Source organism: Triturus cristatus, chromosome 8 (assembly GCF_964204655.1).
Source record: "Triturus cristatus chromosome 8, aTriCri1.1, whole genome shotgun sequence".
Lineage (NCBI taxonomy): Eukaryota > Metazoa > Chordata > Amphibia > Caudata > Salamandridae > Triturus > Triturus cristatus.
The window spans coordinates 1,408,419,079-1,408,435,176 of record NC_140591.1 but is presented as its reverse complement, the minus strand read 5'-3'; the positions used below and the strand labels follow the sequence as shown (position 1 = coordinate 1,408,435,176).

The window sequence follows — 16,098 nt, the reverse complement described above, 5'->3', positions numbered from 1 at the left end:
GAGCACGTGCTCACGACTAACAATGATGCTCAGAGTTCTATTAAAAACATAACTACTATATATGACTCCGAGATCAACTGCATTTATGAGACACATATTTAATCCCGTGGGGAGGTGTGATGACTACACTGACAAGAGCCTGAGGAGATTGAGTAGAGGGGCTGCTGGAGCTCCAAGGCCATGGATTTCTCTTGTGTTTTTCTTTATTGGAAACTGAAATTTTGATGCTGAACACAAGTTATGTGATTTTTTTTTTTGTATACTTCAGTGTAATGCCCTAAGTGAACCGGGTATACCCAGATGTGGGTGTCGTGCGAACACTGCCACTGGAACCACGCTATATCTGACTGATTACCTCTAATTAGGGTACAACCAGGATTGGGTTGCTCGTGTTTCAGTTGCAAGGAGAAACTGTCCTGGAGTTCAGGCTGGACTGTTCCAATTGGATCAGGGTCAAGACTGATTCGCATATGGCTGGGTTCAAACTGAGGTCGCATAGTTTGCAAAATAACAGTGGGTTAGGATCCGACCCGAGTAATTACATGTGGATGAAATTAATTCAAGCATTCCATCCATCACTTTTATGCATACTTCTGTGCGACGCCCTAAGAAGGACAGGTATGTTCAGATGTAAGTCCTGTGCACACTGTGCTACTGAAACCAAACAAAACCCGTCTCATGAGGATAAAACTGCTCTTGGGTTGCTTGTGTTTTGGTTCAGGGATGACATGGGCTGGCAGTTCGTGTGAACTGTTCATATTGGGGCAGGTTCCTGACTGGGTTGCATATCAAACTGAGGTGACATGGTGTGAAAAAAATAAATGAATTGGAATAGGGTCCTGAGTAATTACTAGTGGCTGAGATCCTTTCAAGCATCCCAGCCATCACTTTCTTGTAGACTTCATCATTTATCTGCACCCGAACCAAATGTGGTTCAGTGTAGTGTGCATTTGACCGCTATGACAATGACCCTCTGCGTCTACTCCCTAATTGTCTCTGGAATCCAGAACGTAGCCTTTGGCTACTGCGAACATAATCCTTTCTTGGACTCTATTCTGACCTCTGTGATCTATGATCCTGCCAACATGTTCACTCTCTCCACTGTAACACAAATTACACCATGTACTTCACCTTCCAGTAGCCACATTTTGAATGCCGGAACATGCCACTGCATCTGTGGCTAAATGTTTCTCATTGCCTCACTAAAGCCCTGTTTATGTGGTCAGATGCTGACCTTGTTCATACTGAATGACATTCCCACCAGTGTAAAGAGCTGAGTAAGACTCTGCCTTCATTCTGCCGAACACACCACCCTGCTCTCAGACCAGACAATGCATTTAAGCTACCCCCACGAATGCCATCACTGATTTATTTACATAAGAAAATTCAGAATGCACCAGGCTCTTGAAGTAGACTGCTTTGTAAACACATAAAAGCCATAAGTTTAAATGGTCTTTCTACTATCTTTTGAAAACTTAGTAGGAATAAAAGTTATAACTTTTCAAACAGAAGTACACACACTGGATAATGTCATTCCTGCATGTTATCTTGATGTTCACTAACATCCAACCCAGCAATTGTGAGCCTTTGCACTTGTCTTCCCTACCCTCAGAAGGTCAAATCGTAGCAACTATAGACATATCAGTGTGTCTGACTTGCCTGCAATATAAACAGTAGGCACCGTGGGGCCTTTATTCCATGCATGCTAAATTGTGAAGCAGAACATTACTGTAGTCACTTCACCCAGAGCATGATGTTTTCAAAAGTAATGTAAGCATCAGTGATCAGATGTGGCTTTGTATCTGTTGTATGGATCTCATTAGAGGTGCTCACAAACTGTTTAATCTGTCTGCAGCAGGACGCTACAAATAACCGCGCCATTTTTGATACAGACTCATTTGCTACCTGGGTCAGGGCAGTGTAAAGTGGGTCAGTTTCTAACTCTCCAGGCTTTTTAAAACCCTCCCACTTTTTAAAAGCATCTCAGAGTGCCCAATTACTGCAATATAATTTACATTGGACTAGCAAAGAATCACATGAAAAGACTACAGCGGGTGCAAAATGAGGCTGGCGGGTTATGATCTTTGTTCCGAATCAAGAAACGACAACACTGGTTACAGGTGGAATTAAGAATTCCATTCCAGTTTCTATGCTCCATTCACCAGACCAGTTTTAACATGGAGGATTCAAAAAGAAATCTTTAAAATGCTAAAGCTTGGAAGCCATCTTCACAACAGAACCCAAAAACCTGTAAATCCGGAAACTTCTGAAAAGTGAGCTGTTCAAGTTACCATCCTACTTAGAACCTGAAAAGTGATGGTAGTGACTGACGAGTACTTATTTTGTCTTCAAATTCGGTTGGCATCTAACCACTCAAGGCCTTCTTATTGACCACTATGTGGCCATTTTATAATTTAAAAACCTGCAAATAAAATAAAGAAACCAACACAAAACTCCAGATTTAACCTTGAGTGCTGGATCCATCATTACAGGAGAGTCTGACACACTCCTCTAAGCCGAGGATGCTAGAATTGAGCACTAGACTTCAGATGTGGCCTCCAGTACTTTGCACATAAAACTTTACCTTTTTGATAGAACACAATCTTTAAGATGATGCTCCAGAAAACGGCGTAACATTCAAGCTGTGGATTCACTGCCTGGCAAATTACTCCAAGGATGGTCACCAGTTCTGGACACAATATACTCCAAATAATGGCGCACAAAGAGCCGTACTATGGACATTAGTCAGCTGCGTAGTTGGTGCTGATAATAATGAACCCTATTTGCATGTCTTCCTAAAGGTCACGCATGATGCCTAATCCATATCAGATGAAGTAGGTAAATGGACAAGTTTGACGCTATGAAAGGTGCTTTCAGACCTATTCGCATAGGATTCGACCATTTAAACAAATCAAATCAGTGCTCAAATTGCGAAAGAATGAGTGCCGGTACCCAAAGCTCTGACCGTGGCACGCCCAATACCAAAGCTGAATAGTCTTGCCTCTTTAATCCAGTGCCAGACATCCCATGGCCCTTTATCTGACTCCTGCAGGCTCCTGCTCTTCTCAGTTTATGACCCTTTTTCTGTCTTTATTTTTATTCGTCTTTCCCATTTGTTTTTCCCTCTTTTGCTCTTGGTAAATGTGTGATCCAATAAAATAAATGGTGGACCCCAAAAGTGAATGCCGATGACCCCCATTGGCAACATACAGCTCAATTTAAACACTGCAAATGTTTATCTTACATAAACACTTTTTTGAAAAAAGAGAACCCTATTTTATTCACATTTTACAACTGAGCATAACTTCCATTCCTTGATATTGAGAGCAATTTTTGGATGATCCACTTTTTGCTAAGATTAAATGTGTCCCTTTGTATGTGCTTATATTCAGCTAATGTAGGCCAATAGTCATTTGATTGATGCTGTGAATAGTGCAGCACAGGCACTTGGGGCCTGATTTCTATTTTGGTGGACAAGATACTTAGTCACAAACATGATGGATATGCTGTTCAGCTTATTACAAGTGCCATAGGATATAATGCACATATAAACCAGGCCCTTTGACCTCATAACGAGTGGCCAGAAAGTTATGTTGCACACTTGATTTTCTTAGAAGGGATTGTATGGGAAACTCCAGGTGAAGGCATGCAGGAGCTGTCATGGAAATACTGTTCCCACATGTTATAAACAAAAACATGTGATCCCTATTAATTACCCCCCACAGGAATCACCATGCCCTGGTAACGATAATTCCAGACCAGGATAATAACGTAGATTTATTGGGACAGTCATTATTAGGGCGATAGTCTTTGCTGACGCTATTCATTTAAGTGTTTCTGGATAGATTTGATATAATAGTTTTACAAGAGACTTTTCAAACAAAGCAATATGTAATGCCTAATATCGAGGTTATTATTAACTTTATTTCATTTATCATCCATCCCCCCCCCCCCCCCCCCCCCCCAAAAAAATGTATTTTTTTACAGTTTAGTTGCTAGCAGTAGAAATACTGGTTTTGAAGATGGTGCGTGCTGGCAATTATGAATTATATATAACTATAACCTCTTGGCTTCAATCCATGCTCTTCTCGCTTGTGTGAAGTTGACTGAAAAAGCCAAAGGGATGTGATTAATAAAAGGGGGATTCAATGGAGATACCCACATCAGACAGAGAGTAGTACATGCTTAAATTCGAGCCATTCGTGCCTGGCGATGGCAGAAAAAGTACAGCGGTGAGAAAATTGACACAAGAAAATAAACTAGCATAAGCGAAAGAAACCACTGACATTCAGGAAAGGAGAGCTGTGATGCTAAAAACTTTAGAGTTGAGAAACATGAAGAACATTGTGGTTTTGGGCTTATCCCACACTTTAATTCACTATTCATATCCCACATAGTAACTGACAAGTACCACTCTCCTACATGTTCTCCGAGCTTCCTGATGATGATGTTCCAGGGTTTGAATTATTACCAGAAAGATCTGTCCTTGCAGAATCTGCTGGATCTCATAAACTGACCCAGGAGATGCCTTGGCCACACGGCTGACCCCAGGAACTCATTAAAGAGATGTGAATGAATGAATGAATGAAAGACGATTTATACTGCGCAGACTAAGCCCAAAGGCATCAAGGCACCTAACAATACGATCAAAAACACAGAGCCCAGATCACAGATATGCCTTGACAAAAAGCCAAGTGTTAAATGCTTTCCTAAACAGGGGGACAGAAGGTTGAGCTTTAATTTCAATGGGGAGAGCATTCCAAAGCTTAGGAGCTAGATGAGAGAAAGACCTTCCTCCCTACCTGGCTCTCCTAAATCGAGGCACAGATAGGAGGTTCTTTCCTAAAGAGCAGAGATTTCTAGAGGGGGCATAGGGTACTAAAAGGTCCTTGACCCCTCCAGCTCCCCGGCCAGATATCGCCCCATACGTAAGGTTGAGGATCTTAAAAGTAATCCTGGCAGAGATAGGGAGCCAATGGAGGCTCTTCCTGACAACAGTAGCCGAGGAAAGCCTCGGGCATCAGTCACAAATTTGGCAGCCGCGTTCTGGACAATTTGTAGCCTTTGCACCAAACCCTTGTCTAAACCAGAGTAAAGGGCATTACAATTATCAAGCCGTGACACGGTAACCCAGCAGGCGCTTATGACCTTGCATCTTGTGCTCTAATCTTTCTGAACCTTGGCTCGCATTTGAATTGAATTTTAAATCATTCCCGTTTTGTGCTGTGTTTAATTTTACCTCATTTGGATTTTCCCTGTTTTTAATTTCCACATACTTGCACCATAAAAACTTACCTTGCTCACCGCGATATGCGCGGGTCCCCTGCCCGGTTGACTGGACACCCAGGGCCATCTTGGGGGTAGATAGGGACGGATAGCGGGTGCCATCTTGGGTTGCGCTCTAGCTGCTAGGCCGTCGCGCTAAATACCTCTACTTAAGGCTATGATGCTTGCGCGCAGCGTTGGCGAGCAGCAAGCGCGTTGTACGCGCGCCGGAGTCCACCAAGGACGTGCCGGAGGACGAACATGACGCTAAATCGTCCACATATGGTGAGGCCAATTACGTAAGCCTTTCTTATACGTATAACGATTTAGTTGCCCTCAGACCCCCTTGCCTATTCTGTCATCACTCTTTTTCCCCGGATGCGCTTCTTAACTCTCCGGGTTGTGATTGCTACTTGCCATTGCGCTCCTTGCCGCTAACGGCTGGCTCCCCTGCTAATTCTATTACTATGTCTGAAGCTCCCCCTACAACTATAAATGAGAGCGGTTTCCTTATTAACGTGAGATCATTGGTGAAGAATAACATAGCTTTCAGTGAGTTTGTGTCGGTTGGAAAACCCTCCTGGGTGTTTCTAACGGAAACATGGGCCTCGGAGTCCTCCGGTCCGGATCTTATAGATGCCATTCCCGAAAGCTACACTCTTGTAAGACTGGACCGTGTAGGGCGTAGAGGAGGCGGGCTGGGGATTTTACATCAATCCTCCCATTCCTGTTGTACCACCCCGTTATCTGCTCCTTCAGATTCTTTTCAGGCCCTACATTTTATAATTACTTCTGCTATCTCTGCCCCTTTTGCGGGCATTTTGATTTATAGACCTCCTGGACCCAGAACTGAATTTAGTCAGAATTTACTCAATCTTTTAGAACCTTATTTCGGTTGTGAGCATCTGATGATCATGGGGGATTTGAATTTTCATCTAGATAACCTTGATTCTAGGGATTCCCTCTCCCTCGTGGACTGGATGTCTGCTTGTGGCTTCATCCAATTGGTCAAATTCCCAACTCACAGGGCTGGTCATATCCTGAATGGGGTCTTCTCAAATGATCCCAGGATTTCTACGGGGGACCTATTCCTTTGGTCTGGTCCGACCATTTGGCCGTTCCTCTGGAGCTTCAGGGTCCTCCTGCTATTTCTAGGCCCCATAGTCATAGTAGAAGAGAACCTAAGCGGAACTATAAATTGATTTCCAATGAGACTCTGGCTCCTCTGATTCCTAATAGTAAGATCACCAACGTCAGAGATGTCAGCTCGGCGGCTTGTGAATTGGTCTCCTCCTTGTGCAGGGCTGTGGATATTCTGGCTCCTGTTTCTCTACGTTACTCGGCTAGGAAGAGTCCTTCGGCCCCCTGGTTTACTGACTCTTTGAGACACCTAAGGCAGGGCTGTAGGAAACAGGAGAGGCGATGGAGGGCGAGCTGGGACAACAAAGAAAGGGAGAAACATAAACTTTCTCTTAAAAGGTACAATGCGGAGGTAATCAAACAAAAGCAGGAGTACTTCGCTAAGTTAACCGCCACTCTTTCGTCCCCCAAAGATCTTTTTCGAACTTTTGATTCTCTGTGTACATTGCAAATGCCCGATCCTATTGTCAGCTCTCAAGATCTCTGTTACAGGATCGCTCAGTTCTTTCACTCCAAAATAGCCGATATCTATTCTGCCCTGGAAATGCAAAGGGCTTCTTTGCCCACCGCTTCTACTCCTCCTACACCCGGCTCTGGAACTGAAAATCGGACCTTCAAGGCGAGTCTGTCTAGCTTTCCTCCGCTTGCCCTAGGCCAACTGGACATGTTGCTGAGTAAAACCAGGTCGGGTTCGCCTTTGGACCCTTGCCCTCTCAAAGTCTTCAAGGACTGCAGGGAAACCTTATTGCCCCCCCTTCTGGACATTATGAACAGGGCAATACAGGCGGGTGTGTATCCGGCCATGTGGAAGAGGGCGGTGGTTAAGCCTCTTTTAAAACAGCCCACCCTAGATCCTGAAGTCCTAAAGAACTTTCAACCTATTTCACTGCTCCCGGCACCAGCTAAAATGCTTGAGACCCACTTAAATGAACATCTGATGGCCTTTCTGGATTCCTTTGGGCTTCTCGATCAGGCCCAGCATGGTTTTCGGAGGTTTCATAGTGCGGAGTCTGCCCTTACAGTCGTGCTAGATAACATTCGCAAGGAGGTGGATCAGGGCCATACTACTCTTTTGGTCCTCTTAGACTTGACAGCAGCCTTTGACACCCCATCCCCAGTGACTTTGACATCTCATCTGAGGGAAATGGGGGTGGAGGGCTCAGCTCTGAGTCTTCTGGCCTCTTTTCTGGATCAAAGGGAACAGAGGGTTAAACTAGGAAAATTCCTATCTCCATCCCTGCCTGTCCTATGTGGGGTCCCACAGGGTTCGGCTCTTAGTCCTACCCTTTTCAATATCTATGTGACCCCACTTGCCAAGCTAATTAGATCTTATGGGATGGAGGTGGTGTCCTACGCGGATGACACCCAGATCATGGTGTCCCTCTCACACCCTGGCAATTCCTCGGCTTTCAGCTTCAGGAACTGCATGGAGGATGTAAAATGGTGGACATCATTACTAGGACTGGGTTGCAGAGCTGCCTTGTCCTATGCCATTGTACTAGACTATGAAGGGGAGCATTGTTGGTGCCAATTCATAAGAAAGGGATGGGTTGAGTCAGCCAAATCTAGACTATTATTATCAGTGCGTAGCGCTTGCACAAAAGTTGAATTAAAACCTCTTGCTGAACTGGGTCAATTTATTTGTTTTATTGCCAACGTCACAACCAGGCTTTAGAGAGTCTCCTTCAACTACTCACAGATGCTGTGGGCCTATCGGAGCACCCAACCAGGGTTAGTCTTCATTATTTTATTGTTGTTATGTGGACTTCAAATCCACTTTTGACTTAGTAGATAAATATTGTGGAGCAAACTGAAGAAACTTAAAATTCAACTCGAGGAGGCTTGCAATTCAGCCCAGGCTATGGGCTGCAATTCAGCCCAGGCTATGGGCTGCAATTCAGACTTTGAATAACATCATTTGGGTTTGTGTTTGGATCTCCCACAGTGAGAAATTCACTCAGTAAATGTTATGAGTAGATCGAAGTATTTAATACGTGTATGATAGATCGACTGATGAGTTTAAGTGACTAATCACATTATTTATACTGGGGACTTTACTTCTTTCGAAGGTGACTGGTAGATAGAGGAGGGGGCTTGTTCACTAGCAAAGTTCAAGCTATGTGGAACAATTGTGTACATGACATTTTATTGTTTTTAAATTGGAAAAATTGAGATCTATGGCAATCGGCCCTCCGATTAGGAAAATAGAGTTTTGAATTTAGTCCTTTAATAATTCTAATTTGATGCATCTAATGTTTTTGAGAAAAATAATCGAATTCATAATATTTTAACGGAGTTATTGAATAGGTCCAAAAGTATTATTACAAAGTTTTATATTTCAAGTGATTTAATGGATAGGAAATTTATTAGAAAAATAGTATGCTTTAATTCACCAAAAACATACATTTGGTCTGAAAGAGTTTCTCCTTTCTCTGTTAGACATTGAAACATGTATTCTTATTTCGGAATTGTAAGACTGTGTACATGGATAATAGTAGGTTTAAATCTGCTTTGCCTCGTTTATCAAGTTCTCATTCCTATTCAGACCAGGCCAGAAATGTGATTCATTATTAAAGGTGTATGTTTATGTCTACAGATAGATACATCATTTTGGGCGGACATCGAGATTCCTGGGTCTTTGGAGGTATTGATCCAACAACTGGAGCAGCTGTTCTACATGAGATAGCACGAAGTTTTGGCCATCTTGTAAAAGAAGGTATGGTAGGTCTACTTTTTAAACAAAGAAATCATCTGTTGCTCCAGCAAATACATTTTTTAAGCATGTTTATGATTAGGCTAGATTTTCAAAGATGGGATTGAGGATAAAGCAAAAACAAAACGTGCATCAGATGAATGCTAAAGCTCTACCTACTTACTACCATGCCCATAATGCACTAGTAAAATGCATCAACACTGTGACATAATGGATCCGAAGTCACATGCTGTGTATGAAAGATATGTTCCAATACCAATTTTATTTACCAGATGTATTTCTTACGTTATCCACGAGAAAATAATGCATACTACATGTTTAAGTGGCCCAATCATGTTGGTGGTGTGTTAATTTATTCATTTTTCATCTAGTGAAATATGATCTGAACAGGCATTGGCGAAGCCAATAGTTTAGACTGTTTCATAAGTGAAGGGGTTTCTTTATTGATGCGTTGTATGTGTGGTTTTGGAGATGAATGGAAGAATATATATGTGAGTGCATGAATGGACGGCTGAATGAAAGACAGTGCATTTATGGGCGGGTGAATGTTTCTATGAATAAGTGGGTGACAGTACGTGGGTACTTAATGGATGAATAGATGCATGCAAGAATAAATGGTTCTGTAAGTGAGTGGATGGATAAATGGGTGTGGGTGTATGAATCAATGCTGACGGATAAATGCAAAAAGAGTACATGAAACTTGTAGGTTGAGGCCTCAAACTGCAGTAGCAATTATGTTATAAGCATGCCAAGAATTACCGCCATTGTAGGTATTCAAGCATTAAACAGAAGTGGGCACCATTGTGCTATGAATCTCCACGATTTGTGAAGACTTGCCTGCATTATATATGTTCTGAGGTTATCTGAAAAACAACATGCCAGACCTCGTTTGTGGGGCCCCAGATCAGACTGAGAGGGGCTACCGAACCCCAACTGTGTAGGCTGAGATTGTTTCCCACTTGTGTAATGGAGTCCATTTACTATGGCTCTGCAAACCTGGCCATGTACACCCTTTCCACACTTGACTCTCAGGCTATCGATCATGAGCACTCACATGCTTCTCATGTAACCAGTGTGGGGGCACAAGCTCGAACTCAGCAATCATCCGACAGAATCCAGCCCTGGGATTGGTTCTTGTTTTTTTTCCTGAAGAAAATTCACTTTTTAATCTCACAATAATACTTGATACTATACATTTCAATCCAGCATATAGGGCAGGAATCTTGGTCTCAAATTTCTTGTGGTGCTCAGGCATAGTCCCTCGTAGGCCATAGAGGGAGCCCTTGTCCGTCCCTTTTGCTGCCGACTGTAGGGATCTGATGCGTCTTGTAGGTCTGGGTGATTCTGTGCGTTCCGAGTTAGAAGATGAGGCTCACTCTGGCTAAGGAGTCAGAGGCAGATCTGGCTGGGCGTATGCCGGCACCACAGTTGTTGCAGGCCTACTGGCCCCGGTGAACCCCATGGCAAATGTAGCCCTAAATAAGTCAGCATGAACCGCACTGCAGTTGTAGCCCTGATAGGGCTCCTGTGAACCTCATGGCAGTTGCAGCTCCTGACTGGGAAGCTGCGATCCTCACAATTGCTGTAATCCCTATTGGGCTGTAATCATTCTCCTTACAGCAGTTGAAGCCCTGAGGCCACGGCCGTACTCATGGCAGATGCAGAGGTTCCTAGCAGGAACTGTAAACCGACTGAGAGACCCTCTAAAGCACAGGTTAATCTGGCCTTCACAATCCAACTTTCTGCCCTCTCTGGGTGTTCCACCAAGCCGAAATGTGCTGGTTTTGCCCTCTTGACAGTCCCTCCTCCTGCTGAAACAGGCGAGCTTCTAGGCGCCGGGGAGACCTCCAGCTCATCCTGAAAAAAGTGCAAATTTAAGGCAATGTCGTCTCATGCCAGGGGGACTAGCTGTCAGGCAGACACCAACCATGGTCACTAGTCATAAGGAACCTGGAACTGAAACAAATTAGGATGGCTTTGGTCTCCCTTTTATACACAATCTGCAAACAGTGGACCTGTATCCACTGTCTCAAACTCCCGAACTGGTTTGAGGTGGTTCTCTTTCAAGTGTTCGATTCAGGATGCTGTCCAGACAGAGTCTTTGTGTAAAGTGATGCTTCTCACAGCAGGTAGCACTGGGGCTGTCTGCTCAATGAAGCATCCATAGTATTAGCACATATGCAATGCTTCTTCGCCTGGCTGTCATCAGCCTCTCTTAAGCAGTAGTTTGGGTCTGACAAACGGGCCGGCCTGACACAGAAACCTTCACAGCTTGAATAACACTCCAACCCTTCACCCTGCCATTCACAAAATCGCAAAAACAACAGTTGATGGACAGAATGAAGAACAATGTCATACATTCACCACAGTACAGAGATCTGGGCCTAAATCCATCGTTTTTTTGCTCACCATGCCATTCCAGTTTGAACCCAGCCATATGCAAATCAGTCTTGACCCTGTGCAAACTGGAATGGCATGGTGAGCAAACAAATGATGGATTTAGGCCCAGATCTCTGTACTGGGGTGAATGTATGACATTGTTCTGCATTCTGTCCATCAACTGTTGTTTTTGCATTTGTCACCCCGAGTGGGACGGGTATACTCAGACGTGAGTCCCGTGCTCTCCATGCCACTGGAATCAAGCTATCCTGGCTGAAGAGGGGTGAAACCCCGAAACCGGTCCTAGGATGCTTGGTTCCAGTTCTGGCTTGGCAGTTGGGCTGGACTGTTCCCATGAGGCACAGGGACAAGGCAATTGAATGTCATGCATAACATCCAGACAAATATTTGTGTCTTTCTACACTTGCACCACTGGAAAATCAATCTCCAAGCCTTCTTGAAGTCTAAAACATATATATTAAGTAAAAATGTGTCAAAAATAAGCAGTCACAATAACAGCTCTTCACCTTCCCAACATATTGGTCATGTAATGCTAACCCCTCCCACAAGTTGGACACTTTTACACAGCTACAAGTCATACACTGCAATGGAAAGGATACAGGTGACTGTGCTTCTCGAGCAGAGATGGAATCAGTATGGTGTCCAGATTCCATAAAGCTCGAGAAGGACGGAACTTGGGACACCAGCTGTCCGTGCCCGTTGCCTTCATGGATTGCCTACTATACATTGTCTTCAATAAAGGAGTTTCTTCTTTTTTTTTTTTTCTGAAGAATTTTTATATAGCGCAAACTTGACCCAAGGTTATCAGATATCAGAGCGCTTTACATGAGCACCAGTTGCATTACAGAGGGACACATTAATTTTCTATATTTTTATTGGGCACGGGGAGATTACGTGATTTGGCCAGAATCACAGGATGTTGAGCGTCGTTGCAGAGACTCGAATACGGTTCCCCAGTTTTGAGATTGACTGCCCTAGCCGTTAGGCCACATCCTCTCCCCAACCTACCTACCTTCCCAGTCTTTGCTTCATAACATTTGGTTATAAAGTGGATCCGTTGTTAAACTATCGGTGACAACTTGTCTGTTACTTATAGCTCTCATGTGATGACTCTACCCCTGCACTGCTGATCTGAGAAGGAAAACATTTTTAGGAGTCCATAAACAACATACGGTTGTAAATATAGTCGAATTGCCCTCTGTAGGGTTCCAAGTGACATCACAGACAACTCGAGCTTCGTCTTCACTTTCAATGATGTTACTTGAAAGCCCTCAGTGGAAAACAGCTTTATTTGCAGCTACATATCTATACTTCTAAAGGTATTTAATGCAGGTAGGCTTACAGGACATAGTCAAGACTTTGGATGCACCATGTGTTGGTCAGCGAAATAGACAAATGACACCACAAACTGAATTATAAGAATTGCTCATCAGTAGGACTTCATAACAATTGGTGGATACATTAAAAAGCGATTGATGGGGTGATGAAATAGATGTTTTAGAGACACTGTAAAGCATTTTGTGTATCAGATTAGGGTTGTCAGACTAGCTCCCCAAAACAGAAATTGGTCCATATAGAGCCAACTGTCAGGGTTACTGCTCATCACAAGTTAATTGGACGTCACATATATGAATCAGTCTACCCCACTTCTGTCATTCATAACACTGGCACAGAAGAATGACTAAATGCAAACATCATAATTTGGAAGAAAACATTTTGCATTGGAGGTCAGCCTGTTTAACTTTGGAGCTAAAGTGTTAATTGACGGTATGTGATGTGGTGGAGGTAAGTAGTTGAACAGTGGGCTGGGGCATGATAGTAGGTGGTTTCTTTTTAGAATTAGTGAAAAATTGTACCAGTTTAAAGCATTTATTTTGTGGCACTCAGATTTACACAAAAATACACACAAATGAAGTTTCACTAAAAAAAGGATGATGATGAATATACAAGTTAAAATGTGCTCTTATTTCACCTGACCTTTTGCAGCCTTCTCTTCCACCTGATATTCTCTTTCTCCACGCCTGCCCTAAAAACTTCAAATTCCTATTTCTTATATTAGATACTTTTTAATGTACGTTTATTTCTTTGTACAGTTTTACAAAATCTGCTCCATGCACTCGCACAAGCTAGCACCAATAAACCCTCTTTTCGAATTTCTATGGTTGGATGACCTACTTTAGATTTCTTGGTATTGCTCCCACATGAGCCCCGGCTACCTCTGCAGTGCTCGTGACCCCAGAGATGCTTACTCTGCCAAATATCACACTTTTTTCCCTACAGCCAGTTTGTCCCCTCTTCCACTTCGTATCATAGCTGTGGCTATTTATAAGAACTATAAATAGCAGCTGTTATTATTACACATTGTTCTCCAGTTATCAGCATTAGAAAGATAAACGACAGAGTTGGCCTTGGCATGATATGAATGTGTGACTTGAATAGCATTCTGCACGTCAGCTATGAGCCACCAGTTGGTAGATCCCTCTTGTCTGCTATACTGTGCTCTGTCGCACACTGTGCATCCTTGCGTATTTTGTGTGTTCATTCATTTGGAGTATTCTCACCCACCTTGTTCCCACATTTTCTCATGGTGTTCTCACCTACTCTGTGCCTCTTGCACATTTTGGTTTCCCAACAATTATTTGCATCCTCGCATATTGTTGTGTGCACTCGTCCAATCTGTGCCCTTATCCACATTGCACTTCTTTCACGCAAGGCGCTCTTATACCTTTCCAGTTGTGCGTTGCACTGACCCTGTGCACAACCTGACAGCGTTAGACCTGTACACAGCCTCCTTCTCCTAGCTAAAGTTCTGGAAGGCTGTGTGGTGAAACCGAGGACACTTTTTATCATTGAAAATCATCTAGTTAATGACCTTCAGCCTGGCTTCAAGCCCAGCTGCTGTACAGAGGCTGCTATGTTACAAATAGTAGATCTACATCATGGATGAAGGCATTTCTTCCTCTTATCCTCCTCAGGCTGTCAGCAGAGTTTGATATGGTCAAGAATGCCTCTCTTTAAAATCATGGAAATGTAGAAGGTGATGCGTGGCACATTTCTGAGGCTTTTTGAGTCATACCTGTCCATTGACTCCTAGCAAATAAAACCAGCGAGTCAACTATCGAGTGCTTTGCAATTTCAGAAAGGCCCCCCCAAGATCTATTCTTTCTCCAACAATCTTAAATTTATACATGGAGCCTCTATGTATGCCCTATTCTGAACCAATCAAACGACTTGTTTCACCTCTGTCCCAACAACACTCTAGTCTCTTTGAGTCTCCTCTCCTGAAGACTTTTTCAAACTAGCCAACACTTTAAAGTTCCTACAGTCCTGCATGTTTTACCACCACATCAAACTGAACCAGATGAAAACAAGGGATTTCCTCATTTCACCCCCTACATGTTCCAATTCAGTCACTGCTGGATGCAACACACATGTTGCATTGTAAGTCTGTAATTGTGGAAAACGCCAAAATATGCAGTTGCACATCAGTGGCCTAGCTAAAAGTGCACACTACCAAATCAAACTTCTACAAGGAATGAAGGCCATCATTCCGCCTGACAACATCATCATTCCGCCTGACAGCTTCAGGTCTATGGTACAAGCTCTAGTTCTCTTGAATATCGACCATGGTATTTCCGCGCTAACTGTAATTCCCAAAATCCACCTTGCTCCCCCGAAAGCTTCCCTCACTGCAGCCGCGCGCCAGAAGATCAGACCATTTTATTTAAATGTTCCTCTCTCACAAGGTTTCCCATAGTACTCTAAAGAATATTCATATGGACTTACATTGTCCACAGTGCTATCCATGCAAGCTCTCTCAGCTGTCCTGCTAAGAAAGTGGTAACTTCTGGTGGATCAGGATCACTCCAGAGCACGGATGCTCTTCTCCTGAAACCGCTGTTGTAAATTGCAACTTCGATGTGATTAAGCATTTACTAAAGACATGAATTCTCCTCCCTTACACATGTTCCTTTTGTTATGTTGACTGAAGTCTGGACTCCATTTTGTATTGTCATGTCTCCACGTGCTCAGCACGAGAAGAGTCTTATCTTTGTGTTAGTTGCTCTTGTAATCTGCCTAGTAACAGTCTATAAATAGTTCCTTTGTCCGTCCGGCGCATGCCCAGACTTGACCACATCTGTTATCAGTTAGTCCTTGCTTGACCATGTTTTCGCGGCCTTAAGGAGTATGTCAGCTCCGCCCACATATCGATCTAGTATTGCAAATGTCCATAAAAGGTAACATTCCTCGTCTCATGTCATATCCTCCCACTTATGAGCCCCTCTGTTGTGTATAAAAGGGGACCGTGTATGTAAGTTCTTTGTGCTACTCTATGCAATACTGAAGGGTATTGTATGGATTGTAGGACCACCCTTAAGGGTTAATAAACCGTGTCTTTGTACTTTGCAGTTTCCGTGCCAACTTCCTTATAGGTTTCCTTACAGGAGAGCGAACCCTTGCGTCCTGCGGGCCTAGCTGGGGCCTGTATTCATCAATTGGCGCCCAACGTGGGGCTCATCGGCGACTCGGATGCTCGAAGGATTGGTCGCGACGAAGGTGAGGAATTTGGCCGGGGATGT

General features: G+C 43.5%; 1 protein-coding gene across 4 annotated transcripts in view; it reads left to right on the top strand.

The window, feature by feature from the left end:
* LOC146805832 (N-acetylated-alpha-linked acidic dipeptidase 2-like) overlaps positions 1–16,098 on the top strand; it is a 768,743-nt gene that overhangs the window by 592,992 nt on the left and 159,653 nt on the right. For all 4 annotated transcript variants that reach the window (XM_085623135.1, XM_085623133.1, XM_085623136.1 and 1 more), the window contains one exon: positions 9,002–9,121. In XM_085623135.1, coding sequence (XP_085479261.1) covers positions 9,002–9,121 — 120 coding nt within the window. The remainder of the gene's footprint in view (positions 1–9,001; positions 9,122–16,098) is intronic.